General features: G+C 39.8%; 1 protein-coding gene across 1 annotated transcript; it reads right to left on the bottom strand.

Moving 5' to 3' along the window:
* Positions 1-6,019: 6,019 nt before the first annotated feature.
* Positions 6,020-25,948, bottom strand: LOC126930016 (C-type lectin domain family 2 member H-like). Its single transcript, XM_050746598.1, has 4 exons — positions 25,724-25,948; positions 25,511-25,623; positions 14,463-14,588; positions 6,020-12,406 (listed from the first exon to the last, which is right to left on the bottom strand). The coding sequence occupies exons 1-4, from the start codon at positions 25,774-25,776 to the stop codon at positions 12,357-12,359; spliced, it is 342 nt and encodes a 113-aa protein (XP_050602555.1). The 5' UTR covers positions 25,777-25,948; the 3' UTR covers positions 6,020-12,356.
* Between the last annotated feature and the right edge of the window lie 1,475 nt (positions 25,949-27,423).

Genomic DNA, 27,423 nt, shown 5'->3' with positions numbered 1-27,423 from the left:
TCTAGCCTTCTAGTTGTTCTCAGCATGAGTTTGACGTCTCTCCAGTTATATGATCATACACAGAAGTGGATATGAACTGGCAGGCTTTTCCCTTTCACGTCGTTTTATGATTTCATTGTTAGCTTAAAGGGGACAGAAGGTAAACCCTGATAAATTTCACATCATCTTGGAATTTCTACACTAATCTTGAACCTTCCAGTGAAACTACTATTACTTTTACTGTTATTAGCCTGGCATGACAACATAAAACTCCAGCTTATTACTACTTACTATGCTCCATACACATTAATATGAGGTTTAAACATGTGTTCTTATTTAATTGGCATAACTAACTAATGAGGCTGATATTACCTTTATTTTTCAGATGATCTTGGGTGAGGGACTAACTAATATGTCTAAGTTCACAGTAAGCTATAGAACCCATAACCGAAAGATCTGATATGAAAACTCCTTTAAAGGTCAAATATCAAATGACATATTATCTGTGAGTTAGTCACATAATTTATTCATATCAATCTCTTGTTTCTACATTGCTGTAAGTTTCTCCTTTTGTAGAAACTAAACTGAAAGTAAGTTCATGAAGTCCTAAAGATGTCCATAATCATTTAACAAATATTTTCAAACTTCATGCCCTTCAGCCAGCATGCCAGGTGGACTTTGAGTGTAATGTCCCTTCCTTTAAGGGAACTGAAAAATAAGTAGGTATGCATGACTTATTGTAACAAGATGTGAATGGCAGTAGAATAATTTATTAGGAGAGCAGTTAATGAGGGCACTTAACCCAGAAGAAGTTTTCCCAAGAAAGTACCAATCAAATGAGCTGGAGTTAGTTAAATAAAGTGAGGCATTTAGGCCGGGCATGGTGGCTCACACCTGTAATCTCAGCACTTTGGGAGGCCAAGGTGGGTGGATCACCTGAGGTCAGGAGTTCAAGATCAGCCTGACCAACATGGTGAAATCCTATCTTTACTAAAAATACAAAAATTACCTGGGCATGGTGGCTTGCACCTGTAATCCCAGCTACTTGGGAGGTTGAGGCAGGAGAATTGCTTGAACCCTAGAGGCTGAGGTTGCAGTGAGCCAAGGTTGCACCACCTGGGCAACAGAGTGAGACTCTGTCTCAAATAAATAAATAAATACATCCTGGCTGACACGGTGAAACCCAGTCTCTACTAAAATACAAAAAATTAGCTGGGTGCCGTGGTGGGTGCCTGTAGTCCCAGCTACTCAGGAGGCTGAGGCAGGAGAATGGCGTGAAACCAGGAAGCGGAGCCTGCAGTGAACTGAGATCGTGCCACTGCACTCCAGCCTGGGCGACACAGCAAGACTCCATCTCAAAGAAAGAAAAAATTAATTAATTAATTAATTAACTTAAAAAATAAAGTGAGGCATTTGAGGTAGAGGAAGAAGTCTTCCAGTTGAAGGAAGTCTTCTCGTTTCTTTAGTTAGGCCCAGAGCGAAGAGAATATATCACAGAGTTGGGAAAACACCTGAAATCTGAGATGGCTGGTGCATAAATTATGAAAGGAGAAATGTGTCAAAATAACTCTCCAGTTATCACAGAAGCTTTATATTGAACTATGTGAATCTCATGACTTCTAAGCCATAGCATCGTGCTTACTTTCTTATGCAACCTTGTGTTAAATAACTGATACCAACATAAGATACAGTGATGTGCATTTACACGGTCCCTAGAGAATTCCAGTGTGAGGAAAAGAAGTACACATACAGAGTAATTTTAATTTCATTTAGAAAATAAATTTCTTTTTTCAAAATATAATTTTTTAGTGGTATCTATATTAGAAGGCGGAAATTGATGACTAATTGACCGGATATGAAAGGAAAGAAAAAACCCCCTTCAAAGTACCCATTGCTCCTCAATAGATGTGAATGTCTCAACTGAGTAGTATAAAAGCAATATATTATCAGATTTTGCTTCATTAGAATAGCCGACTGATAAAAAGTTACAAGAAAGAACAAAAGTTCATAAAAATTATTTATTCTCAATGACCTGTATCCCACTTTTCTTGGGTTTCTGTGTTTGTGACAGCATGATGGATGGTAATGATATTGAATAAGTGAGGGATATAAAAGGCAGTGTATTATGATGTAAAAGAACACAACTGGCAGGGCGTGGTGGCTCACGCCTGTAACCCCAGCACTTTGGGAGGCCGAGGCAGGTGGATCACCTCAGGTCAGGAGTTGGAGACCAGCCTGGCCAACATGGCAAAACCCTGTCTCTACTAAAGATACAAAAACTAGCTGGACCTGGTGGTGCGCACCTGTAATCCCAGCTACTTGGGAGGCTGAGGCAGGAGAATCGCTTGAACACAGGAGGTGGAGGTTGCAGTGAGCCGAGATTGTGCCACTGCACTCCAGCCTGGGCGACAGTGAGTCCGTCTCAAAAAAAAAAAAAGAAAAAAGAACACAGCCTTTGGGGCAAACAAGCTCAATTCATTTATGACTTTTGTGGCCTGATAGTTAATTTTAAATGTTTGTGGAAAGCAGAATAATGACCCCCTAAAGACATTAATAAGCTAATTCCCAAAACCTTGAGGTAAGGATGTTATTTTACATGACAAAAGACGTTTTGCAGATGTGGTTAAGGGTCTAAAGACAGAGGATAATCCAGATGGGCCTAATTTAATCACATGGGTCTTTATTAGGGGAAGGCAGGAATGTCACTGTCAGAGAGAGATTTGAAGACGCTGTGCTGCTGGCTTTAAAGCTGTAGCAAGGGACCATAAGCTAAGGAATACAGGTGGCCTCTGGAAGCTGACAAAGGCAAGGAAACAGCTTCTTCCCTAGAGCCTCCAAAAGAAACGCAGCCCTATCAGTTTCACCCTGACTTTAGCCATTTTGAATCTCTCATTTCTAGACAGTAAGATAGTAATTTGTGTTGTTTTTAATCCACTTGTTTTAGTTCATGTGGTCTATAACAAAATACCATAAAATGGGTAACTTACAAACAACAGAAATTTATTTCTCACAGTTCAGGAGGCTGGAAGTCCAAGATCAGAACGCTGGCAGATTTGGTGCCTGGTGAGGGCCTACTTTCTGGTTCATTGATGGCACCTTCTAGATGTGTCCTCACATAGTGGAAGGAACAAGGGAACTTTGGTGGGTCCCTTTTGTAAGGGCACTAATCCCATTCATCAGTGTTCTACCCTCATGACCTAATCACCTCCCAAAGCTTTTATCTGCTAATGCCATCACCTTGAGAGTCAGGATTTCAAAGTGTGAGTTTGGGAGTGGGAGACACAAATATTGAGATCATAGCACCCCTCGTTTATGGTAATTTATTATTACACAATAATTATAGTATATTGATTAAACTCTGTCAGCCTCAAGATCTCTATGAATAAAAGGAGTATAATAGCACCTTCCTTGACTGGTTTGTTCTGAGAAATGAAAACTTCATCAGTTAATATACCTGTTAAGTTACTAGTAATTCATACCTGCTTTAGGAAATATTACGAACTTCAACAACTAAAATCTTCCTGGCGATGCTTTGATCTGGAGAATATCTACAACCTTTTTCTTCAGGGTTCAGATAATGTCATTTCCCTCAAGTGTGGAACATTGGCCAGAAACTCTTCTGATTGGTCAGTGCCTGGATTTAAATATTCTGAATATCGATGTTTCCTCAAGACTAGGAGAAAGGGTGTGCTTCATCCTAGTGCATCATGAAAACAATCTGAGAGAAATGGATGAAGCCCATTAGGCAGGGCAACTACTGTTAAACAGCTTAGCAGAGAAAGAAGAGAAAATTACCCTCCTGAAGAAGAAAATTCACTGAGCCAAAGAGGCAATGGTGAATGGATCATGGGCAAAACTCATTCCATTTGCAGGACTAGATATGTGAATGTGCAATCTGTGTGGTAGCACAGTTCATCATGCTTAAAGCGCTCCATAGGTGGTTTAATGCTTTATCATCAAAGTCTCAAAATTATTAATAATTTTTGAACCAGATGTTTTACATTTGTATTCTGCACTAGATCCTGCAAATTATGTCACACTCTCTGACTCTGTGTGCATGAAAAGGGTGAATTATTTTTTGCTTCATTTCATGTAGCTTTTATCTTATAATTAAACTTTTTATTTTGAGCTAGTTGTAGATTCACATGCAGTTGTAAGAAATATTACAGAAAGATCCCACATCTTCTTTGCTCAGTTTCTCCCAATGGTAACATCTAAAAAACTACACTATAATATCACAACTAAGATAATGCCATTGATACAATGAGGGAACAAAACTCTTCCATCACCACAGAGATCCACACCACCCTTTCTCCATTCTACCCCTTCTTCTCCACTCACCCATCCATAACCCTCATTCTCTATCTGTACAATTTTGTCATTTCAAGAATGTTACATAAATTCAATCATACAGAATGTGATCTTCAGTAATTGGTTTTTCTTACTTAGCCTAAGTACTTTGAGATTCAAGGAAGTTGTGGTATGTATCAATAGCCCGTTCCTTTTTATTGCTGAGTAGTATTCCATTGTATGCCTGTAACAGAGTTTACTTCATTATTCACCCACTGTGAGACATATGTTCACAAGTTTTGACTATTATGAATAAAGCTGTTATGAACATTTTATATACAGGCTTTCGTGTAAATATAAGTTGTCATTTGTGTGAGAGAAATGTCTACCAATGTAGTAACTAGATCGTATGATAGTTTAACATTGAAAGAAACTGTCAGAGTCACAAGACGGCAGAATAGAAGGCCCTAAACTCTCCTTCATCATCCTGGACACATCAATTCGACAGCAACACACAGGCAAATTCTCATCACTGGAAATCCAGAAACTGATTAGCCACTCCTGCACCCTAGGTGAGTGTTAAACTATCCACATCAAAACTGGTAGGAAAAAACTTTCACACACTGATCATAATCCCTAGCCCTAATACAATGCCATATGATCGGGAAGGAACTCCCATCTCTTAGCCTATCCCTGAGGAGTGAAGGGTTTGGACTACGTATCTGGTATCACAACTTCTCTAGAGACTACCAGAGGGACTGGTTTTTAATTTCCCTGTTTTGCTGAGCTGACAGGGCCCAGCATCTGCTAAACCTCTGGGGCTACACAAAACAAAACAGCAGTTGTTTTTAAAATAATAATTGTTACAGCCCTGGTACTTCAAATATTTTCAGAGCAGTTTTTAATAAGCATGTGGGTACTTCCCCCTGCTCCCCACTTTGGCTCAGTGCAGAGTGATCAAGCCCAGCTTCCAGCTTCTCTCTGGAAAGCAAAGGACACAGACCAAATAACTAGCACCCCAGTTATTCTGGCTGCTACCTGAGGAACTGGATTTTATCTCACGTAACTGAGAGCACTGAAAGGACCTGGCGTACTCTAGATGCCTGAGGACCATTAAGAACAAACATTGTGGTTTCAACTACCATGAAGGTTTCAGTGGCACCCAGAACCTCTGTCTGGACTGATTGGCAAAGGTGTTCTCCTGTATGAGACCTGCCTGTGAAGACTGGAGAGGAAGCTGTTTTATCTGGTGCACAGACACTAATGCAGAGAGTCAAGGAAAATAAAGACATGGAAAATATGTTCTAAATGTTACCCACACAGCAGGTGGGTTCAGTCACTTGTCAGTTATCAACCCAATGACCACAGCCAGGGAGGATTTAGCAAGGAGATTTTATTACTTACAGAAAGTCAAGAGAACACTGGACAAAGCTCCCAAAGCAGTGCCTGCCCCAACTGGGAGTTGGGTCAGGTTTTATAAGCACAGGGTAGTGAGCAATAATCTGATTGGATCTTGCAATGAGGTGATGCTGGGAGGCATGATCTGACTGCATCCTGCCATGAAGTGATGCCAGGGTTCTATCCAGTTGGATCCTGGATCTTGCCATCCTGTGTCCACTTCTTCATTCGGTGCCTGTACCTCAGTCTGAAAGATTAGGTTTCCCTGTGGTTGCATACTTGTTTCACCTGCCCATGCTCAGGTTACATGACCTGAGGGTCCATGATGACTGAAGAACAACTCACAACTTTGTTACCATAAAAGTTGAACCATGCACGTTTATTGCTGCACTATTCACAATAGCCAAGACGTGGAATCAATGTAGATACCTATCAACAGTGAATTGGATAAAGAAAATGTGGTACATATACACCATGGAATACTACACAGCCATAAAAAAGAACAAAGTCATGTCCTTTGCAACAAAAGATGCAGCTGGAAGCCATCATCCTAAGTAAATTAATGCAGGCACAGAAAAGCAAATGCCACATAGTCTCACCTATAAGTGGGAGCTAAATGCTGGGAACACGTGGACATAAAAATGGGAAAAATAGGCTTGGAATTACTAGAGCAGGGAGAGAGGGAAGATAAGGCAAGTTCTGAAAAACTACCTATTGGATATTATGCTCACTACCTGAGTGATGGGCTCGTTGGTATTGTAAGCTCAGGGTCATGCAATATACCCCTGTTAACAAACCTGCACAAGTACTTCCTAAATCTAAAGTAAAATTTGAAATAAAAACAAAACAAAAAACAAACCCAAACATGTTGCTGGTAACATAGAAAATATGGCTCATGGTAGTGGAAGCCCCCGTAAAGCATGTGTGATTGAAAAAAGTAAGAATCATAGCTGAACAAGGAAACACATAGACCAACCATATCTATAGGCTGTAAATGAGGTAGCATGGGAAAAAAACATTATATTGAATCAAAAAAAAAAAAAAAAAAAGTTGAACCAGATTTGTTAGGAAAGCAGGAACATAGGAAAGCCAGAGTGACACTATTTTAAAATCAGCTCCATCAAAAAACTAGCAAGGCATGTTCCTTGCCAGTCATGACCTACGGTTATAAGATGTTTACAGCTAAGGAAGTGATTTAGTAATGCTGCAAGGACAAACTCCTATGACAACAGAATGTCCAGATGTCCCAATATCACATAACGATACATGCTTTTAAGATAGCTAGAGTCATACTTTGATGTACTTATGCACTAAGATGACAAGGGTAAGTTTCTTTATATCAACAAAGTACTAAATTTTGTCATACTGACAGCCTACCCACATGTAGACATAGCTTAGCTTTAACATAGATAAAACCCCTATAAAAGAAGAGTTTAAAACAAAGACAGCACATTCCTCCTCTTGCTTTTGGAGGATGCCCGACGCTGTAACTTAGTAGCTTTCGATCAACTGTCTATTCTCTCCACACTCTGTGACTTTCCTTGAATTCCTTCCTGCAGGAGATCCAAGAACCGTCTTTCGGGGTCTGGCTCAGGAGCACCTTTCTGACAACAGATTAGTCCGGTGCAGTTACAAACCCCCTTCTTTTTTATGTCCATTCCATAATCTTGAAGGAAAGGGATGATGACCATTCTAACTACTTCTTGCTGATTAGGGACATAAACATTGGTTAGAGTAATAAAGTTGTTTAGTGTTTTGCTATAGGAGTTCCCTGGTATCAGGGCTGCATTTCAGGTGGAGTTGTTTCCATCCAGTTCTAAAGAAAGGTATAGAGAGTTAACAACTTAACATTATTTGCTCCAGAGAACAAAGAGAATGCTCAGATTTTATGCAAATGTTCATATCCAGGCTCCCAATCATGTCTTCTTCACAAATGAATGGTTAAAATTTGAAACTCCCTTAGTTTTTGTTAGTCAATACAGCTGATCCCTGATTAGCTGACACAGGTGAGCTTTGATTGATTGATTTAGGTGAGTCTCGAAAGTCCCAAAGTTAAGGAGTGTGGGTTTTCCAGGAACTCAGAGCATTTGTATGAAATCTAGTTAGCAAATGGGTGCTATTTAAATTTAGGTCCAGTTAGTCACTCAGAATCCGTCTTGAAGGACTGGCTCAAACCCGCTGGCAAACAGCATTGCATTCCATCCAACAAAGAAGTGGTTGGCTACCTGCTCTGGGCCCATCTGATCGCTTGTAGGAATCCTAGTGGCACTGCAGTGGCCAATAGGGCAGCTAGAGCCATTTACTTAGGAGAGGCATTCAGGAAAGTACTGGTTACATTTGAACCAAAGTCTCTTGGGTTAAGTTGGTTCCTATTTCCAGGGGGAGTGAGTTTAAAGTCTCAAGGATTGCGTGGGCAGGATCCTGGTGGGGATCTCTTGGAGACATCTGTTAAAAACCAGTTAGAACAATTTTAAAGAGGAGTCAAATGCTTAGCCAAAATATGAGGGGTATCATAAGACGCGTAGGGTAGAACGCAGAAGAAATCCTATACCAGGGGGAAACCAGCCGAATATATCTGGACATCGGAAACTTTATCCACTAAGTTCCGTTAGGAGACTTTCTGAAGATATCTCTTTCAGAGATTTTGCCAACTTTAAGCCCATTTAAATATGACTGGAAGTATTTACCCAGGCACAGCAGCAAGCATTAGAAGTCACTGAGCAGGCCAGGTGCAGTGGCTCACGCCTGTAATCTCAACACTTTGGGAGGCCAAGGCAGGTGGATCACCTGAGGTCAGGAGTTCCAGGCCAGAGGCCAGCCTGGCCCACATGGCAAAATCCAGTCTCTACTAAAAATGTAAAAATTAGTCAGGTGTGGTGGCACATGCCTTTAACCCCAGCTAATTGGGGGGCTGAGGCAGGAGAATCACTTGAACTCGGGAGATGGGAGGTTGTAGTGAGCTGAGATCATGCCACTGCTCTCCACCCTGGGTGAGACAGAGTGAGACTCCATCTGAAAAAAAAAAAAAAAAAAAAAAAAAAGATTCACTGACCAATAAGATCTCATTACTGACCATAGTATCTCATGGATCTACTTTGTTCCCAATTCTGGTATCTAATGTCCCTAGTTGGTCAGATTTTTAAGAAGGGGGAGTCACCTGAATGACCCTGGAGCATCCCTAGTCAGGATCGAGACAAGAGCGTTGGGGGACTCCATCAGGACTGTTATAATCTAATATTGGAGGAACTTAGGAGAATCCAGGATCTAGTTCAGTCTACAGGCAGACAACAAGGACTTGAAGACAATGTACAGGGTTAAAATCTAAAAACAGTTGCAACTTTGCTTTCCTTAGAAGCATAACATTTCTCTCCTGTTGATGATGTAGCAGATCTTGGATTTTAGAACCTCTTGAGGCTAGGAAACAAAACCAAAGTAGCCTTTGGATTTTGCTTATAATCAAGGTTTTTGAACCTGCCAGAAAGTGACAATTTTTACTCATTCCCTGTGAAGCTGGGAACTCATGAAGCAAGGCATTTTACGCACTTTTTTTTTTTTTTTTTCCTGAGACACAGTCTCACTCTGTCACCCAGGCTGGAGTGCAGTGGTGTGATTTCTACTCACTGCAACCCCCACTTCCTGGGTTCAAGCGATTCTTGTGCCTCAGCCTCTCGAGTAGCTGGGACTACCGGTGTGTGCCACAATGCCTGGGTAATTTTTGTGTTTTTAGTAGAGATGAGGTTTCACCATTTTGACCAGGCTGATCTCAAACTCCTAGTCTCAAGTGATCCACCCACCTCAGCCTGCCAACATGCTGAGATTACAGGTGTAAACCACCACCCCTGGCCTCTATGCATATTCTTAAATATGACATTTCAAGCCAAACCTTAGCAATATAACCAATATTCCCCATTGGATCCTGCTTATAAAGACAGAGTGGATTTTTACTGAACTTGCATAACTCAAGATAAAAATATTCACAAATAGTTTCTGAATTTTGCAGGAATCAAGTAGAGAGAAAAAGTAAATGCTTCCATATTTGTTCACAAAGGATTCTTTATCAAATTATTGCAAATGATTGATAGCTTGTGACAGAAAATTTCCTTCGCTCTGGAAAATAAAACATTGAAGTCATAAAAACATCCTTATGACTTAATTTTATGTAATTAATTTTGTTTTGCTTGATCTTAATTAGCAATTTTGGACTATAGCTGATTGCGAATGCTTCCAAAGAAGAAATTAAAATAATAACTGTGAATGACAAAAACCCAGAACAGCCATAGGTAAAGATCTGATTAAAGTTATCAATTAACAAGGAAATTTAAGTATTTCTGTGGCATACAATCATCCAACACAAAAAAATTGCAATTATTACAGGTATCTCAGCATGTCAGTACTTTAGGAATCTCATAAAATTTCACATTTCTATAAATGATGAACTTACACAAACATAGCTTAAAGAAAGGTAAAACACCATTTCTTATCATTTCTTATTTGACAATGCTTCCAGTAGTATTTACCAAAGAAGCCTAATCATTTAATATCTCTACAAGAAAGATATGCCTTTTGAGGGGGCATATCTAGGGGGCCCACCTGGAAAAATCCCAGTCAATGTTAGGCCAAAAGGCTTAATTTAGGATTTGGATTCTAGAGAAACCTGCCAAGGATGTCAAAAAGCTTAAAATACTTCCTTCAACAGATCATAAGTCACTGCCAAGAATACTACTCATTTAATCAGAGTGACAACCTAAAGACCTCAGAAAGTTACATGGATGTAAAAACCTTAACCCTTTTAAAGCTCAGTTTCCCTAAGCAGTCAAAGTTTAATAAAGACACCATGAAGCACTGGGAATTATCTTGGTAAAACACAGAATCTTTGTTTTCTAGGCCAGTTGCCTTGATCAGGGGAATATTCCTACTTGCAGGAATCAAGTAGAGAGAAAAAGTAAATGCTTCCATATTTGTTCACAAAGGATTATTTATCAAATTATTGCATTTATCAAATTATATGTTGTTACTTGTTTAGTAACAACATAGGAAGTCCTGGTAACAAAACAATTTTGACACATTAAGAAAAAACAACAATACAGAATCAAGTTACGCTGAAGTAAAATGTTACCTTTCTAGACCTTTAAGATAAACCCCAAACCAGGACTGGACAGTTCTGAGGAAGGAATGTGGCAGAAATAGGAATTAGTCTGTAATTCAGAGAATGGCTGTTAAGGAAACATTGCAGAATTAAAAATCAAAGCCTCTTGTAATCTTACTAAGAACAAATCAATATTTTAAGAGACTCATATTGTTTTAATGTAGGAGACCAAAATTTAAATTTTGTATCAGTGCATCTTAACATCAAAGTTGCATTTTTTCCAACTTTTATTTTAGATTTAGGGGATACATGTGCAGGTCTGTTCCTTGCAGTTTTTCTAGGGGCATGGTGGAAGCTGCTGATGAATCTACCATTCTGGATTCTGGAGGATGGTGGCCCTCTTCTCAACGCTCTACTAGGTAGGATCCCAGTGGGGACATAACTGGCAACTGCAGACATAACTGTTTGGCTTGCTACAAATCCGTTTTCTGTCTATAAAGATTCTGACTCCATTGTCATTCAGGAAGGCACATTCTCCACCTCCTCTGATAGCAAGCCTAAATCCAAACACAAAAATATTACATATTTATAAGTGAGACACCTGCATTTGTTCCTCGCCTATCATCTTCTGTACCCCCTCCATATTTTAATGTGGATAAGAGAAAAGCAAAAGTCTGTCATTAATATTGCTTCATAGTAATATAAACCATTTCTGTATTTAGCGTCCTTTATGTCCTCAAGGTCCTTGCTTGAAAATCGCAAGCTTATCATTTATCCACACCAAGCCCAGATATGTTGATAGGTATTTAACTGATGCTTGCTGCTGCACCCAAATGAACTGCTGCCATTGGTGGTCTTCCATCAAGATGATTTCCAGTCTCCTCCCAAATTATTTTATAAATGTGTGAAAATTTAAAAACAAACAAACAAACAAACAAACAAACAAACAAAACAAACAAAAAAAAAAAACACTAGTAAATTCCTGAAAGGGCTTAGCGTTGATTAATGGATATGACTGGGTTCCTACATTTTATCTGCTGTAATGTAATGATTATATTCAAAATACCCCTTTGAAATGTTCACAGTCCAAGGAACTGTTACTAGTTTCCTTCTGGTGATAAGATTTTAGGAGAGACAGATTCCCATGAGTTCCCTGGATGCTTTCCTATTGTAAATGGATGCAACAGCTGGAAGAGTGGGCTTAACAGCCTTGTGGATATCAGCTCCTCAGTGGCTTCCTATGATTGTAGAACCTTTGTTGTACATCAGCTGTAAGCAGGGATTTCAGCAGTTTTAAATCAGTGGATGAAAGCGTGAAATTGTGTCAAATGTCACTGTCATGTTAAAGATTTCAACTGAAATCAAAGTTAGGTAAAGCTTTCCCAAAAACACAGCTAATAAATGGAAGAGCATAAAAAGAGTTTAGACTTCTTACCTCATATTGCAGTAAGTTTTCCATCATACTACATTTCTTATCTCATAAACACAACTCACACACATAACCATATATAAACACAGCAGAAAGATGAGAAGTCTCAAAACATGCGTGTTATTATATTCCGTGTTGTCCATCCATCTCCAAATGTGATGGGATGATTCTCTTCTAAGGCCAATCCAATGGTTGGAAGGGGCTTTGTATCTTTTCAGGAAATTCTATAATAAAACAGAAAGTAACACTGTGCATCCCTTTCTTTCATGTTACTCTGGAGTCTCTCTTCCCTATCCCTTCTCTTTTTGACCGGCAGCATGGTGTAATTAAGCAGCATAAACTCTGGAGTGAGACTAATTCCCAATTCTCAGTTTAAGTCATTTAATGTCTCTGATCCTAAATTACTTTATTTAAAGTGAGCATATATCCCAGTTTCATTGGGAAATTCCCAGTTTATGCTTGTCATTCCACCAATGTATTAATGATCACTTTTAATACCCTATATATCTTAATCTAGATGACAAATTATATAATTACCTTACATCTTAATAGAATGAGAACAATACATCTCATCTTAGAGGTTCACCGTGAGGATTACATGAGGAAATACATCTAAAATGTCTCACAGGGTTCCAGGCAGAGAACACACCCTCAACGAATGTTAGACATAAAAACACATCTCATGCCCCTGGAATGGGATTCTTCCTAGTATATTAGCTTTAACCCTATGTAGCCGACCTGCCTCAGGGGGCTAAGTATTTGACAGAAAACATGATCCAAAAATATGTCTTACCAGTTCCTCCATAGTTGCAAACTGAGCAAGGCTGGCTTCTAATGAGACACAGAATGTTTGATTCAATATCCAATTTCTTATGTCTTCAGAAAAATAAAAACATTTACTCCTAAATCTAACCCAGCTTTTTGGCCAAGCAGCGTATTTAGGTGACTCTACCACTCGCTTTTCCTTTCTTGCTAAAAGTGAGACAATCACAATGAAACATAATAAATAAATGTTTTCACCCCTTTTATCTATTGTTCCTGCTTACTTTCCTGAGGTCAGTTTTGAGGTGTACATATCTGATTGCTGTTTTCCTAACTCATCACAAAGTGCCTTATCCTAAGCACAGCAATCATCAGTCCAGTGGTTTCCAGCTGGATATCTGCACTCTTGACTTTCTGAAATTTACACTGACCCTAACGGTTTCAAGGAAATCAATTTCTGTAGCATCGACTTCCATAGTACTGTACTTTCACAGGTCATACAGATGATTTTTCCATATTCTCCCTCATATTAGCCCTTCTTCCTCTTGACAAAGCAATGCTGAGGACCTATTACCTCTGTATACACGAGATGATTTTATGTATACAGTTCTCTGTACTTTCGTGCATTCTCAATCTGCTTCAGTAGAAGATACCAGCTCTTAAGGCCAGATGATTTGCCTGAAAACATTTCAGGTAGAGATCTTACTTTATTTTTAATAAAAATGACAATTCTGAGAGGAACTTGTCAGGAAATAGTTCCGTAAGTGGAATTCCTATACCTATAGCCTTTCTCATATCAATGGATGGCAAATGCATTCTTGCCAAGGCTCAAAAGAAAAGACAGGCTTACCTTAGACATTTCTCTTTCTAAGACTTTTTATCCAATTTGATATAAAATACTGTTGGCTCAGCTTTCAAAATATCCAGAATCTGACCACCCTCCCCTACCTAGTCTCAATATAGCAATCAAATGATTATTCTACAATGAAAGTCACATCATGACATTCCTCTCATACAACTCCCCTCATCTAGTCTCCCTATTGCACTGAAGGTAAAAGCCAAAGTCTTTAACGGACTCTCAAGGTTCCTCTGTTCCTGATGCCCCATGGTACCACTCTTCTTCTCCATCTTCACTCTGCTTTACCTACAGCAGCCTCCTTGCTCTTCCTCAAATAAGCCAGGAAGAGTCCTCCTTCAGGCTTTTGGTCTACTTGTTCTCTGTCTGGAATAGGTTCCTCCACCTCTTTCAAAAGGTTGCTGAAATGTCATCTTCCCAAGAAAGCTTGGTTTTGTCAGTCTATTGCAACCCATTGTACCTCCACCCTTATTTATTTTTACTTGTGTTTTTCTGCTGGAATATAAGTTCTGAAGAGTAGGAATTCTTTTGTGTGTGTTTTGTTTGTTGATGTAATTCAAGCATTTCACACAGTGACAAGCACATAATGGAGCTTAATAAATATTTATTGACAACAAAAACATATGAAGAATATTGTACAGTTTGGAGAACAAGTAACTTACCTGACAAAACAATAGAAAGTACAATCACACTTGTAGTGAGGACTGCAATGATGAACAAGCAACAGTAAACCTTGGCAGGAGTTACTGCAGACATAAGTGCTAGACATTTTCTTTGCAGAGTTTTATCTGTAAAATACAAATATCGGAATCTCAATCTCAGGAATATCCTAGGGAGAAAAATTTCATCATAGAATCAACACTAAGATCAGATGTACTTCAATTCTCCTACTGCCAACTCCTTTCACAAAAGGGCTTGGTTCATAAATTAGAATAATGGCCCAAAGAGGGCTAGAGCTAAAAACTGAATTCCTCCCATGCCCAGGGAATCTTCCAGTTATTGGAAAAAGAGTAGAAATTGTGATGAAAAAGAAACATACACAATCCAGATATAGCCCCATAGTAAAGCAGCTGGTTAGAAGCAACAGGGGAAGCAGAAAATAAATCAATGTAATTCACCATATTGACAGAATGAGACAAGGGACAACATACGAGCATCTGAATAAATGCTGCAAGAGGATGTGAAAAACTTAATATTCATCCACGATAGTAAGACTCAACAAATCAGAAATTGAAGAACCTTCTTCAACCTGATAAAGGGCATCTACAGAAAAACTACAGCTAGCACCAAACTTAAGGATGAAAGAATAAATGCTTTCCCCCAGTGACATGGAACAAGGCAAGGATGTCTGATCTCTCTCACCAATCCAATTTAACATTTTATTGGATGTCCCATTAGGGGCAAAAAGGCAAGAAAAAAGAAATAAATGTCATGCAGATTGGAAAGAAATAAAGGCATTGCTATTCGCAGACAACATAGTTGTCTGCATGTAAAATTCTAAGGAATCTACCAAATGGCTATGAGAATAAATGAATTTGGCAAAGCTACAGGATTAGCTATGTTCATATATAAAAAACACTTATATTTCCATATATTCATAATTTTGAAGTGGAAATTTAAATATAAAAACTGCCATTTATAATAACACAAAAGATATCAAATAAATCTATCAAAATATGTTTAGGATCAGTATGATGGAAGCTGGAAACCAAAGTGACAAAGAAATCAAAGACTTGAATCAACAGAGAGATATAAGATATTCATAGACTGGAATATGCAATATTGCTGGATGTCAATTATACCCAAACAGGTTTAGAGATTCAGTGCAATCCTGATAAACACTGCAGTATGAATTTTTTGTAGAAATAAGCCGGGTAATTTTAAAATTATAAGAAAAATCAAAGAACTAGAACAGCTGAACAATTTTGAAGGGGAAAAAAATGGCCAAATTTGGAAATCAGGGAACCTGCTTTCATAATTTACAAAGTAACAGAAACAAAGACAGTATGATATTGATAAAAGAACAAACATATAAATCAATGGAACAGAAAAAAATTTCAGAAACAAATCTAAACATGTATGGTCAATTGACATTTGACAGAAGTGGAAAGTAATCAGGCAGGTAAGGGGTAATATTTTCTGAACTCATAGTGCTGGAAAAATTGAGTGTCTTAATGCAAAATAGTGAAACTCAACTCACACCTAATACCTTATAAGAAAATGAGCTCAGAATAAATCTTAGACTCATATATGAAGCCTCAAACACTAAAACTATTAGAAGGAAAGAGGAAAATAAAATTTTTGTGAGCTTGAATTAGGCAAAAATTTCTTAGATACAACACCAAAAGCATTATCAATATTTTAAAACTTGATAAATTGAACTTTAACGTAATTAAAATTGTCTGCTAGAAAAAAAAAACCCTGAAAAGGGAATAAAAAGACAAGCAAAGGCAGAAAAACAGCTTTCTAAAAAGCAACTTGTATCTAGAATATATTAAGAACTCAAAACTCAACAATAAGAAAATGAAAACTAGATTAAAAAGTGGGTCAACGATTTGGAGATATACTTGATTAAAGAGGGTATATGAATAGCCAATAAGTGCATAAAAACATGCTTGAAATAACCAGCCATTTGAGAGATACAAATTAAAACCACAATGAGTGACTACTACATGGTTATTAGAGTGGCAAAGAAAACAAAAGAAAAAAAGGAACAACCAACTGCTGGTGAGGAAGGGATGTGATATGGTTTGCATCTGTGTCCCCACCCAAATCTTATGTTGAATTGTAATCTCCAGTGTTGCAGGTGGGGTGTGGTGGGAGGTGATTGGGTCATAGGGGCAGATTTCCCCCTTGGTACTGTGTCGCGATGAGTGAGTCCTCGTGAGATCTGGTTGTTGAAAACTGTGTGGTGCCCTCCCTCACTTCCTCTCTTCCTCCTGCTCAGACCAAGCGAAGTATGGACTCCTCCTTTGCCTTCTGCCATGAAGTGTAAGTTTCCTGAGGCATCCCCAGAAGCTAAGCAGATGCCAGAATCATGCTTCCTGGTCAGCCTGTGGAATGGTGAGCCAATTAAACCTCCTTTCTTACAAATTACTCAGTCTCAGGTACTTTCTTTATAGCAGTGCGAGAATGGACAGGATGCAACTGGAATTTTCATGCAGCATAACTGGAAATGCAAAATATTATGGGCATTTTGGAAAACGGTTAAGCAGTTTGTTATGGTAAATGTAAATTCCCCACATGCCCTAGCCATCCTATCCCTAGGTATTTAGACAAGGGAAGTGAAAACTTGTGTTTACTCAAAAACCTGAAAGGAATATTTTACACCAGTTTTATTCATTATCACAAAAAACTAGCAACAGCTCCAATATGCTTCAGCTGCTGAAGAGGTGAACCACTATTCCTCATCCCTAATAAAAGAAAAAACTTGATCATACATTCACAATTGTCAATTTCTTACTGTGTGTTAGCTGGCCAAACTTTTGTCCGGTTTTTCTCCTCCTCACAAGCCCTACATGTGTTTGCCTGCAAGTTTGCCTAAAGGCCCCAAAGCACAGACTTGCAAAAAACATCCTGCCTTAACCTGCCCACATTGCACCATTTCCTGTTGAAATGCCTACACTTTGCCCCTTGCTCTCTCCTACACCACTAAGTTTTTTGTTGTTGTTGCTGTTTTTTGTTTTTTTGGGGGGCTTTTTTTGGTTTCGCTTTGTTTTGTTTGAGACAGAGTCTCTGTAGCCCATGCTGGAGTGCAGAGACATGATCTCGGTTCACTGCAAGCTTCCACCTCCCGGGTTCACGCCATTCTCCTGCCTCAGCCTCCTGAGTACCTGGGACCACAGATGCCCACCACCATGCCCGGCTAATTTTTTGTATTTTGTTTAGTAGAGACGGGGTTTCACCATGTTAGCCAGAATGGTCTCAATCTCCTGACCTCGTGATCCACCCACCTCGGCCTCCCAAATTGCTGGGATTACAGGTGTGAGCCACGGCGCCAGCCCACTAACATATTTTTGAAATCAGTGTTATTCCTATTGCAACAGTCCTTTTGAATAAAGTTTCTCCCTATCTTGTTTTTCTTTGACAAATGATACATACTATAATACAGATGACTTGAAAATGTATTATTGTTAAGTGAATGAAGTCAGATTCTACAGTTGCCAGCTGCAGGATTTCATTGATGTGACATTCTGGAAAAGCAAAAGTGTAAGAACAGAAAAGAGATCAGTGGTTGCCAAGGGCTAGGGGCAGAGGAAGAGACATTCTACAAAGGGACATGAGGGAATTTGGAGTGGGCGGGTATGGTTCTGTATCTTGACTTTTACGGCAGTTACATGAATATATATGTTTACTGTAGAAATCTACACCAAAAGAGTGAATTTTACTGAATATAAATTGTAATACTTTAAAAGTCCCTGCCAACTTTCGTTCATTTAATATACATCTACAAGAATAACAGGAAGCTTCAGCTTCAGTTCTAGACAGTGGAAAAGATGGGTAAGACTGGATGATCTTAAGCAGTAAATATTGTTCGGATATTTTGGCTCATATAAAAATATCAGCCTTTATTCTTTCTGGTTCTACACTAATGCAAAATTGTCTTACAGGTTCAGAATACTAAGACTTCCATAATTCTTTTTCGTTGTTACTAGGGTAATGTGTAACTCAACCCTTAAAATTTCCCCCAAATCTCCCATTTGCCTCTCTTAATCATCTTCTAAATGTCCCTGCTTTCTCTTCTTCTTTTTTATATCTCTGGTTCCTCCTGCTAATACTGAGACAGCCAGGCATGAAGGGGTCCCTGGAGAAACTCCAACTAGCCTGCCCACTGAGGTGGAGCCTTGGGAAGTTCACAAGGTTCGCAGCAGGGAGAAGCCTGAGTCTGGCCCCTCTTTTTTATGTGTGGAACCTGGGATCCAAACGGCCAGGTGGGAAGCACTCCAGCGGAAGGACTCTGGCCTTGCCAAAGTAACTGTTTCCCCCCTTTTTTCCATTTTTCACCCAATAAAACTCTGCTTCATACACTCTTTAAAGTATCTGTGAGCCTGAATTTTCATGGCTGTGGGACAAAGAATCCCATTTTTAGCTGAAATAAGGAAAGGTCCTGCAGCAATATTCCCACATGCATCTTGTTCTATTTCCCTCTCTTGCTCACTTACTTCTCTTCTACCTTTCTAATAATGTGTCCTGACTCCTGCAGATTCATATCACTCTTAAAGTACACACTGAACACAATACTCTTCAGACTTCTAGTTGGAAAAACAACATTAGGAATTATCTCTCAGAAGAACAAAGAAATAAAGCATTATTGGATGGCCGAATAGGAATAGCTCCAGCCTCCAGCTCTCAGTGTGAGCGACACAGAAGATGGGTGATTTCTGCATTTTCAGCTGAGGTGCAGACTGACACCTCACACCTCACACCTCACACAGCTAGGTACACCTCTGAGATGAAGCTTTCAGAGCAAGAATCAGACAGCAACACTTGCTGATCAGCAATATTCTGTCTTCTGCAGCCTCTGCTGCTGATACCCAGGCAAACAGGGGCTGGAGTGGACCTCAAGCAAACTCCAACAGACCTGCAGCTGTGGGTCCTGACTGTTAGAAGGAAAACTAACAAACAGAAAGGACACCCACACCAAAACGCTATCAGTATGTCACCATCATCAAAGACCAAAGGCAGATAAAACCACAAAGATGGGGAAAAAATAGTGCAGAAAAGCTGGAAATTCAAAAAATCAGAGTGCATCTCCCCCTCCAAAGGAATGCAGCTCATCGCCAGCAACAGAACAAAGCTGGATGGATAATGACTTTGATGAGCTGAGAGAAGAAAGCTTCAGTCGATCAAACTTCTCAGAGCTAAAGGAGGAACTACATATCCAGTGCAAAGAAACTAAAAACCTTGAAAAAAGAATGGAAGAATGGATAACTAGAATAACCAATGCAGAGAACTAATAGAGATGAAAACCATGACACGAAAACTATGTGACAAATGCAAAAGTTTCAGTAACTGACTCGATCAACTGGAAGAAAGAGTATCAGTGATTGAAGATCAAATGAATGAAATGCAGCAAGAAGAGAAGTTTAGAGAAAAAAGAGTAAAAAGAAATGAACAAAGCCTCCAAGAAATAAGGGATTATGTGAAAAGACAAAATCTATGTCTGATTGGTGTGCCTGAAAGTAATGGGGAGAATGGAACCAAGTTGGAAAACACTCTGCAGGATATTATCCAGGAGAACTTCCCCAACCTAGCAAGGCAGACCAACATTCAAATTCAGGAAATACAGAGAACGCCACAAAGATACTCCTCGAGAAGAGCAACTCCAAGACACATAATTGTCAGATTCACCAAAGTTGAAATGAAGGAAAAAAATGTTAAGGGTACCCAGAAAGAAAGGTCAGGTTACCCACAAAGGGAAGCCCATCAGACTAACAGCAAATCTCTCAGCAGAAACTCTACAAGCCAGAAGAGAGTGGGGGCCAATATTCAACATTCTTAAAGAAAAGAATTTTCAAACCAGAATTTCATATCCAGCCAAACTAAGTTTCATAAGTGAAGGAGAAATAAAATTCTTTACAGACAAGCAAATGCTTAGAGATTTTGTCACCACCAGGCCTGCCCTACAAGAGATCCTGAAGGAAGCACTAAACATGGAAAGGAACAAATGGTACCAGTCATTGCAAAAACATGCCAAAATGTAAAGACCATCGATGCTAAGAAGAATCTGCATCAACTAACGAGCAAAATAACCAGCTAATATCATAATGACAGGATCAAGTTCACACATAATAATATTAACCTTAAATGTAAATGGACTAAATGGTCCCATTAAAAGACACAGATTGGCAAATTGGATAAAGAGTTAAGACACATCAGTTTGCTGTATTCAGGAGACCCACCTCACATGTAGAGACACATATAGGCTCAAAATAAAGGGATGGAGGAAGATCTACCAAGCAAATGGAGAACAAAAAAAAAAAAGCAGGGGTGGCAATCCTAGTCTCTGATAAAACAGACTTTAAACCATCAAAGATCAAAAGAGACAAAGAAGGCCATTACATAATGGTAAAGGGATCAATTCAACAGGAAGAGCTAACTATCTTAAATATATATGCACCCAATACAGGAGCACCCAGATTCATAAAGCAAGTCCTTAGAGACTTACAAAGAGACTTAGACTTTCATACAATAATAATGTGAGACTTTAACACCCCACTGTCAACATTAGACAGATCAACAAGACAGAAAGTTAATAAAGATATCCAGGAATTGAACTCAACTCTGCACCAAGTGGACCTAATAGACATCTACAGAACACTCCACCCCAAATCAACAGAATATACATTCTTCTCAGCATCACATCACACTTATTCCAAAACTGACCACATAGTTGGAAATAAAGCACTCCTCAGCAAATGTAAAAGAACAGAAATTATAGCAAACTGTCTCTCAGACCACAGTGCAATCAAACTAGAAATCAGGACTAAGAAACTCAATCAAAACCGCTCAACTACATGGAAACTGAACAACCTGCTCCTGAATGACTACTGGGTACATCACGAAATGAAGGTAGAAATAAAGATGTTCTTTGAAACTGATGAGAACAAAGATACAACATACCAGAATCTCTGGGACACATTTAAAGCAGTGTGTAGAGGGAACTTTATAGCCCACAAGAGAAAGTAGGAAAGATCTAAAATTGACACTCTAACATCACAGTTAAAAGAACTAGAGAAGCAAGAGCAAACACATTCAAAAGCTAACAGAAGGCAAGAAACAACTAAGATCAGAGCAGAACTGAAAGAGATAGAGACACAAAAAACCCTCCAAAAAAATCAATGAATCCAGGAGCTGGTTTTTTTGAAAAGATCAACAAAATTGATAGACCGCTAGCAAAACTAATAAAGAAGAAAAGAGAGAAGAATCAAATAGATGCAATAAAAAATGATAAAGGGGATATCATCACCGACCCCACAGAAATACAAACAACCATCAGAGAATACCATAAATACCTCTACACAAATAAACTAGAAAACCTAGAAGAAATAGATAAATTCCTGGACACATATCCTCTCCCAAGACTAAACCAGGAAGAAGTTGAATCCCTGAATAGACCAATAGCAGGCTCTGAAATTGAGGCAATAATTAATAGCCTACCAACCAAAAAAAGTCCAGGACCAGACACATTCACAGTTGAATTCTACCAGAGGTACAAGGAGGAGCTGGTACCATTCCTTCTGAAACTACTCCTATCAATAGAAAAGGAGGGAATCCTCCCTAACTCATTTTATGAAGCCAACATCATCCTGATACCAAAGCCTGGCAGAGACACAACAGAAAAAGAGAATTTCAGACCAATATCCCCGATGAACATCAACGCAAAAATCCTCAATAAAATACTGGCAAATGGAATCCAGCAGCACATCAAAAAGCTTATCCACCATGATCAGGTGGGCTTCATCCCTGGGATGCAAGGCTGCTTCAACATATGCAAATCAATAAATGTAATCCAGCATATAAACAGAACCAAAGACAAAAACCACATGATTATCTCAATAGATGCAGAAAAGGCCTTTCACAAAATTCAACAGCCCTTCATGCTAAAAACTTTCAATAAATTCGGTATTGATGGAACATATCTCAAAATAATGAGAGCTATTTATGACAAACCAACAGTCAATATCATACTGAAAGGGCAAAACCTGGAAACATTCCTTTTGAAAACTGGTAAAAGACAGGGATGCCCTCTCTCACCACTCCTATTCAACATAGTGTTGGAAGTTCTGGCCAGGGCAATCAGGCAAGAGAAAGAAATAAAGGGTATTCAGTTAGGCAAAGAAGAAGTCAAATTGTCCCTGTTTGCAGATGACATGATTATATATTTAGAAAACCCCATCATCTCAGCTCAAAATCTCCTTAAGCTGATAAGAAACTTCAGCAAAGTCTCAGGATACAAAATCAATGTGCAAAAATCACAAGCATTCCTATACACCAATAACAGACAAACAGGGAGCCAAATCATGAATGAACTCCCAATTGCTTCAAAGAGTATCAGATACCTAGGAATCCAACTTACAAGGGATGTGAAGGACCTATTCAAGGAGAAATGTAAACCACTGCTCAACGAAATAAAAAAGGATGGAAACAAATGGAACAATACATCATGCTCATGGATAGGAAGAATCAATATCATGAAAATGGCCATACTGTCCAAGGTAATTTATAGATTCAATGCCATCCCCATCAAGCTACCAATGACTTTCTTCACAGAATTGGAAATAACTGCTTTAAAGTTCATATGGAACTAAAAAAGAGCCCGTATTGCCAAGACAATCCAAAGCCAAAAGAACAAAGCTGGAGGCATCATGCTACCTGACTTCAAACTATACTAAAAGGCTACAGTAACCAAAACAGCATGGTACTGGTACCAAAACAGAGATATAGACCAATGGAACAGAACAGAGCCCTCAGAAATAATACCACACATATACAGCCATCTGATCTTTGACAAACCTGACAAAAAGAAGAAATGGGGGAAAGGATTCCCTATTTAATAGATGGTGCTGGGAAAATTGGGTAGCCATAAGTAGAAAGCTGAAACTGGATCCTTTCCTTACTTCTTATATGAAAATTAATTCAAGATGGATTAGAGACTTAAATGTTAGACCTAAAACCATAAAAACCCTAGAAGAAAACCTAGGTAATACCATTCAGGACATAGGCATGGGCAAGGATTTCATGTCTAAAACACCAAAAGCAATGGCAACAAAAGTCAAAATTGACAAATGGGATCTAATTAAACTAAAGAGCTTCTGCACAGCAAAAGAAACTACCACTAGAGTGAACAGGCAATCTACAGAATGGGAGAAAATTTTTGCAAACTACTCATCCAACAAAGGGCTAATATCCAGAACCTACAAAGAACTCAAACAAATTTACAAAAACAAGAACAACAACAACAAAAGAAACAAAAACAACCCCATCAAAAAGTGGGCAAAGGATATGAACGGACACTTCTCAAAATAAGACATTTACACAGCCAACAGACACATGAAAAAAATGCTCATCATCACTGGCCATCAGAGAAATGCAAATCAAAACCACAATGAGATACCATCTCACACCAGTTAGAATGGTGATCATTAAAAAGTCAGGAAACAATAGGTGCTGGAGAAGATGTGGGGAAATAGGAACGCTTTTACACTGTTGGTGGGACTGTAAACTAGTTTAACCATTGTGGAAGACAGTGTGGCGATTCCTTAAGCATCTAGCACTAGAAATACCATTTGACCCTGTGATCCCATTACTCGGTATATACCCAAAGGATTATAAATCATGCTGCTATGAAGACACATGCACACGTATGTTTATTGTGGCACTATTCACAATAGCAAAGACTTGGAAGCAACCCAAATGTCCATCAGTGACAGACTGGATTAAGAAAATGTGGCACATATACACCATGGAATACTATGCAGCCATAAAAAAGGATGAGTTCATGTCCTTAGTAGGGACATGAATGAAGCTGGAAACCATCATTCTCAGCAAACTATCGCAAGAACAGAAAACCAAATACCTCATGTTCTCACTCATAGGTGGGAATTGAACAATGAGATCACTTGGACACAGGAAGGGGAACATCACACACTGGGGCCTATTGTGGGGAAGGGGAGGGGGACGGATAGCATTAGGAGATATACCTAATGTAAATGACAAGTTAATGGGTGCAGCACACCAACATGGCACATGTATACATATGTAACAAACCTGCATGTTGTGCACATGTACCCTAGAACTTAAAGTATAAAAAAAAAGAAATAAATAAAGCATTATTACTGGTCAAATTTTACTCAGTTTCAGGATCTGTAAAACTTAACCACAGGATGCATTTTAAAAAACAAGTTTCACAACTGTACCAGGTAATAAATATTTAGTTTCAGTTCTGTAAACATTCTTTAGAATATAACATTTGGCTCAGTTAGTAAGAATGGAACATTTGGGCTTAGTTCATAAGAATCGTAACTTAGCAAGAATGTAACTTAGCCAAAAGGTACATTTGTAACATCTAAAGAATGTTGGAATGCACTGCTCCGGGAGACAGATTTGAAAAGACCGATTTGAGTAATAACAAAACTCCCGTCCGGCACAGTCGGCTCTGCGTTAATTTCTCTTTCTCCACTGTAATCCCCCTGTCTTGATAAATCGGCTCTATCTAGCAAGCAAAGGGAACCCATTGGACGGTTACAACAGTACCAGGAAAGCTAAGAGCTAGGAGCAACATGTTACAAAAACAGTGGCACCCCTCCTTAAAAAACAAGTTTCCCCAAGAAAGGTGGGAGGAAAATAGGGGTTCAGGACAGTTGCAAATAGATGCCTATCTTCCAAATAAAATGTCAAGTCTTGTTGAGGTCACAGCATCCACAAGTTTCCAACGTAGCCTGGAAAAACAAGTCGGATCAGAGACAGGTTGGGGGAGGGCCTGTGGGTGGCCCTGAAGCAGGCCACTAGGACGCCCTGTTTCCCTCTCTCCGCCTTTCCAAAAGTCCTTAAGCCACAGACAGCCGTGGCCCATCCAGGGGGCACTCCCCTCTCAGGTCCCCCAAAGTTCTGCAAACTCTGACGACAAAGGCAAGTCAGAGTCCTGTGACGTGTGGGGAGGCATCGGACAGATTTTTCTTTTCATGGCCTGGTCAGAGAGGATGCTCACCCATCTGAGAAGGCCCTGGAGGGGTCACACTGGGTAAATCGAAGCGAAGCCGCCTTCTTCCGCTTTTTTCGGAGCTCCAGGAGAAGGCTCCTCCTTCACTCCAGGGCGGGGCTCTGCAGAAAAGGCGGGGAAGCACCGAGGGAGGAGTACTGGGGCTGCGGGATTCGCACCTACATAGGCTTCTAGGCTCTCTCGCGCCCACACTGCACCCACCTACGCAGCCCCTTTCCGGTCCAACGGGCTCCAAACCTCAAGTTTCCGCACATCCCCCAGAGAAGCGTCCCCGCCGCAGCCCCGGGTGGGCGGGAAGCGAGGCTGCGCCCAGCACCGGCCCCACCTCCCCCGCGCCCGCGGGAGATTTGCTTGCGGCTGGATCCTCCGCCTTCAGTTTCACCGCAGCCGCCCGCTGTTGTGGCGCTTGTGACCCGAGCAGGAAGCCCAGAGACAAACCAGAAAGACAGGAAGGGGATTCCTGGACTTTCTTTCCACCTCTGGCAGGGACGCGACCCTCCTTCAGCTAGGAGTGCCTGGCCGGGTCTGGTGTACCCCTTACCCTGTCTTGAGGATCCCCTTGTCCCCGGAATTAGGGGGAACCCAATGGAGGCCTGGACCCAGGGCCTATTCCCATCGTGGGCCACAGGGGCTTTTTAGGCAGTGAAACTACCCTATGTGAAATGGTGGATATGTTATAGGAGGCAGAAACAAATTATTTGGGTAGACAGGGTAAGGCAAATCCCCGGTAGAAAACTTTCCTTTTAACAAAAAGCAGCTCAAAAGTAGCTCCCTTTCTAACCTCATGCAGTTCAAAGAAATCACTTTTTTTCTAATAACAAGAGACCTGAAAGAGCAGACAGTAAAACACAGAAAAGACAGCTGGGACACAGAAGGACTGAGGTGGACAGCGGGGAGTCTCCTGGGTAATCACCAAGCTTCACACTTATACCACAGGCCCCAGCAAAACAGTGGGCCTTAATAAGCACATTCCTTTCTGTTTAGGCGCACCAAGATGCCTAGAGCTACAAGAAGATGTATGGGAATCGACACAGAAACTTTTCCTACCAGATAAGCAGGACAAAGAAACAGACTGAGAGTTGGCCTATGTGCTCACGGAATGAGATAAGAGATGATAAAAAATTCTGCTCTGTACAGAGAACACACCTGTTCCCAACTAAACCCTGGGGCCCTAGGAAGATAAGACAAGACATCCCCTCCTCACAAGCCCCCTCCTCACCAGCTTCCCTCCCGGCCCGCCTCACGAGCCCATTTATAAAATCTCTGACATTTTTACTACAACTTGGCAATCTGCTTACGATCCCTCTCTGTAACAGAGACCTGTTCTTTCCTTTTGCCTGTTAAACTCCTGCTCCAAACTCACTCTGTCTGTGTGTGTCCGAGACCTTGATCTCCTTGAGCCATGAGACTAAGGTCTTGGTATTTACCCCAGATAATGAGGCTGCTTCAGATATATCTCATACGTTTGTCAAACCCACAGAATGTACAACAGAAAGAAGGAACCCTAAACGATGGACTTACTTATAATTATCAATATTTGTTCACCAAGACAAATGGCACAACACTAATGGGCGATGTTACTAATAAGGGAAATTGTGCAGGAGGAAGAAGTGATAAATGAGAATTCTACACTTGCCACTCAATTTTTCCACAACCCTAAAACTATTCTAAAATGACATGTATTATTTTTAAAAAGCAGATGACTTTTTGTCAGTGTTATGATTGTTTTTAGCTGTAACATAGAAACCTATAATCATCCTTCAATTTAACTTATAATTTGTTTATATATATATATGTGTGTGTGTGTGTGTGTGTGTGTGTGTGTGTATTCTGCACCACAGGATACATTAAGATTAGAATTTTCTTACATGATAATGAAACAGCCTCAATCACATTTCAGA

Source organism: Macaca thibetana, chromosome 11 (genome assembly GCF_024542745.1).
Source record: "Macaca thibetana thibetana isolate TM-01 chromosome 11, ASM2454274v1, whole genome shotgun sequence".
In the NCBI taxonomy this organism is placed as follows: domain Eukaryota; kingdom Metazoa; phylum Chordata; class Mammalia; order Primates; family Cercopithecidae; genus Macaca; species Macaca thibetana.
The sequence above is the reverse complement of the archived record's forward strand: the minus strand, read 5'-3'. Positions and strand labels throughout refer to the sequence as shown.

What these genes read in the sequence shown, in the direction of transcription:
- LOC126930016 (XM_050746598.1), bottom strand. Translation starts at nt 25,776, where the DNA reads ATGTGCGGAAACTTGAGGTTTGGAGCCCGTTGGACCGGAAAGGGGCTG. An exon ending in ACCGGAAAGGGGCTGCGTAG is followed by an intron (nt 25,624 to 25,723) that starts GTGGGTGCAGTG and finishes CCTTTTCTGCAG; the next exon opens with AGCCCCGCCCTGGAGTGAAG. An exon ending in ACTTTCTATTGTTTTGTCAG is followed by an intron (nt 12,407 to 14,462) that starts GTAAGTTACTTG and finishes GTTTTATTATAG; the next exon opens with AATTTCCTGAAAAGATACAA.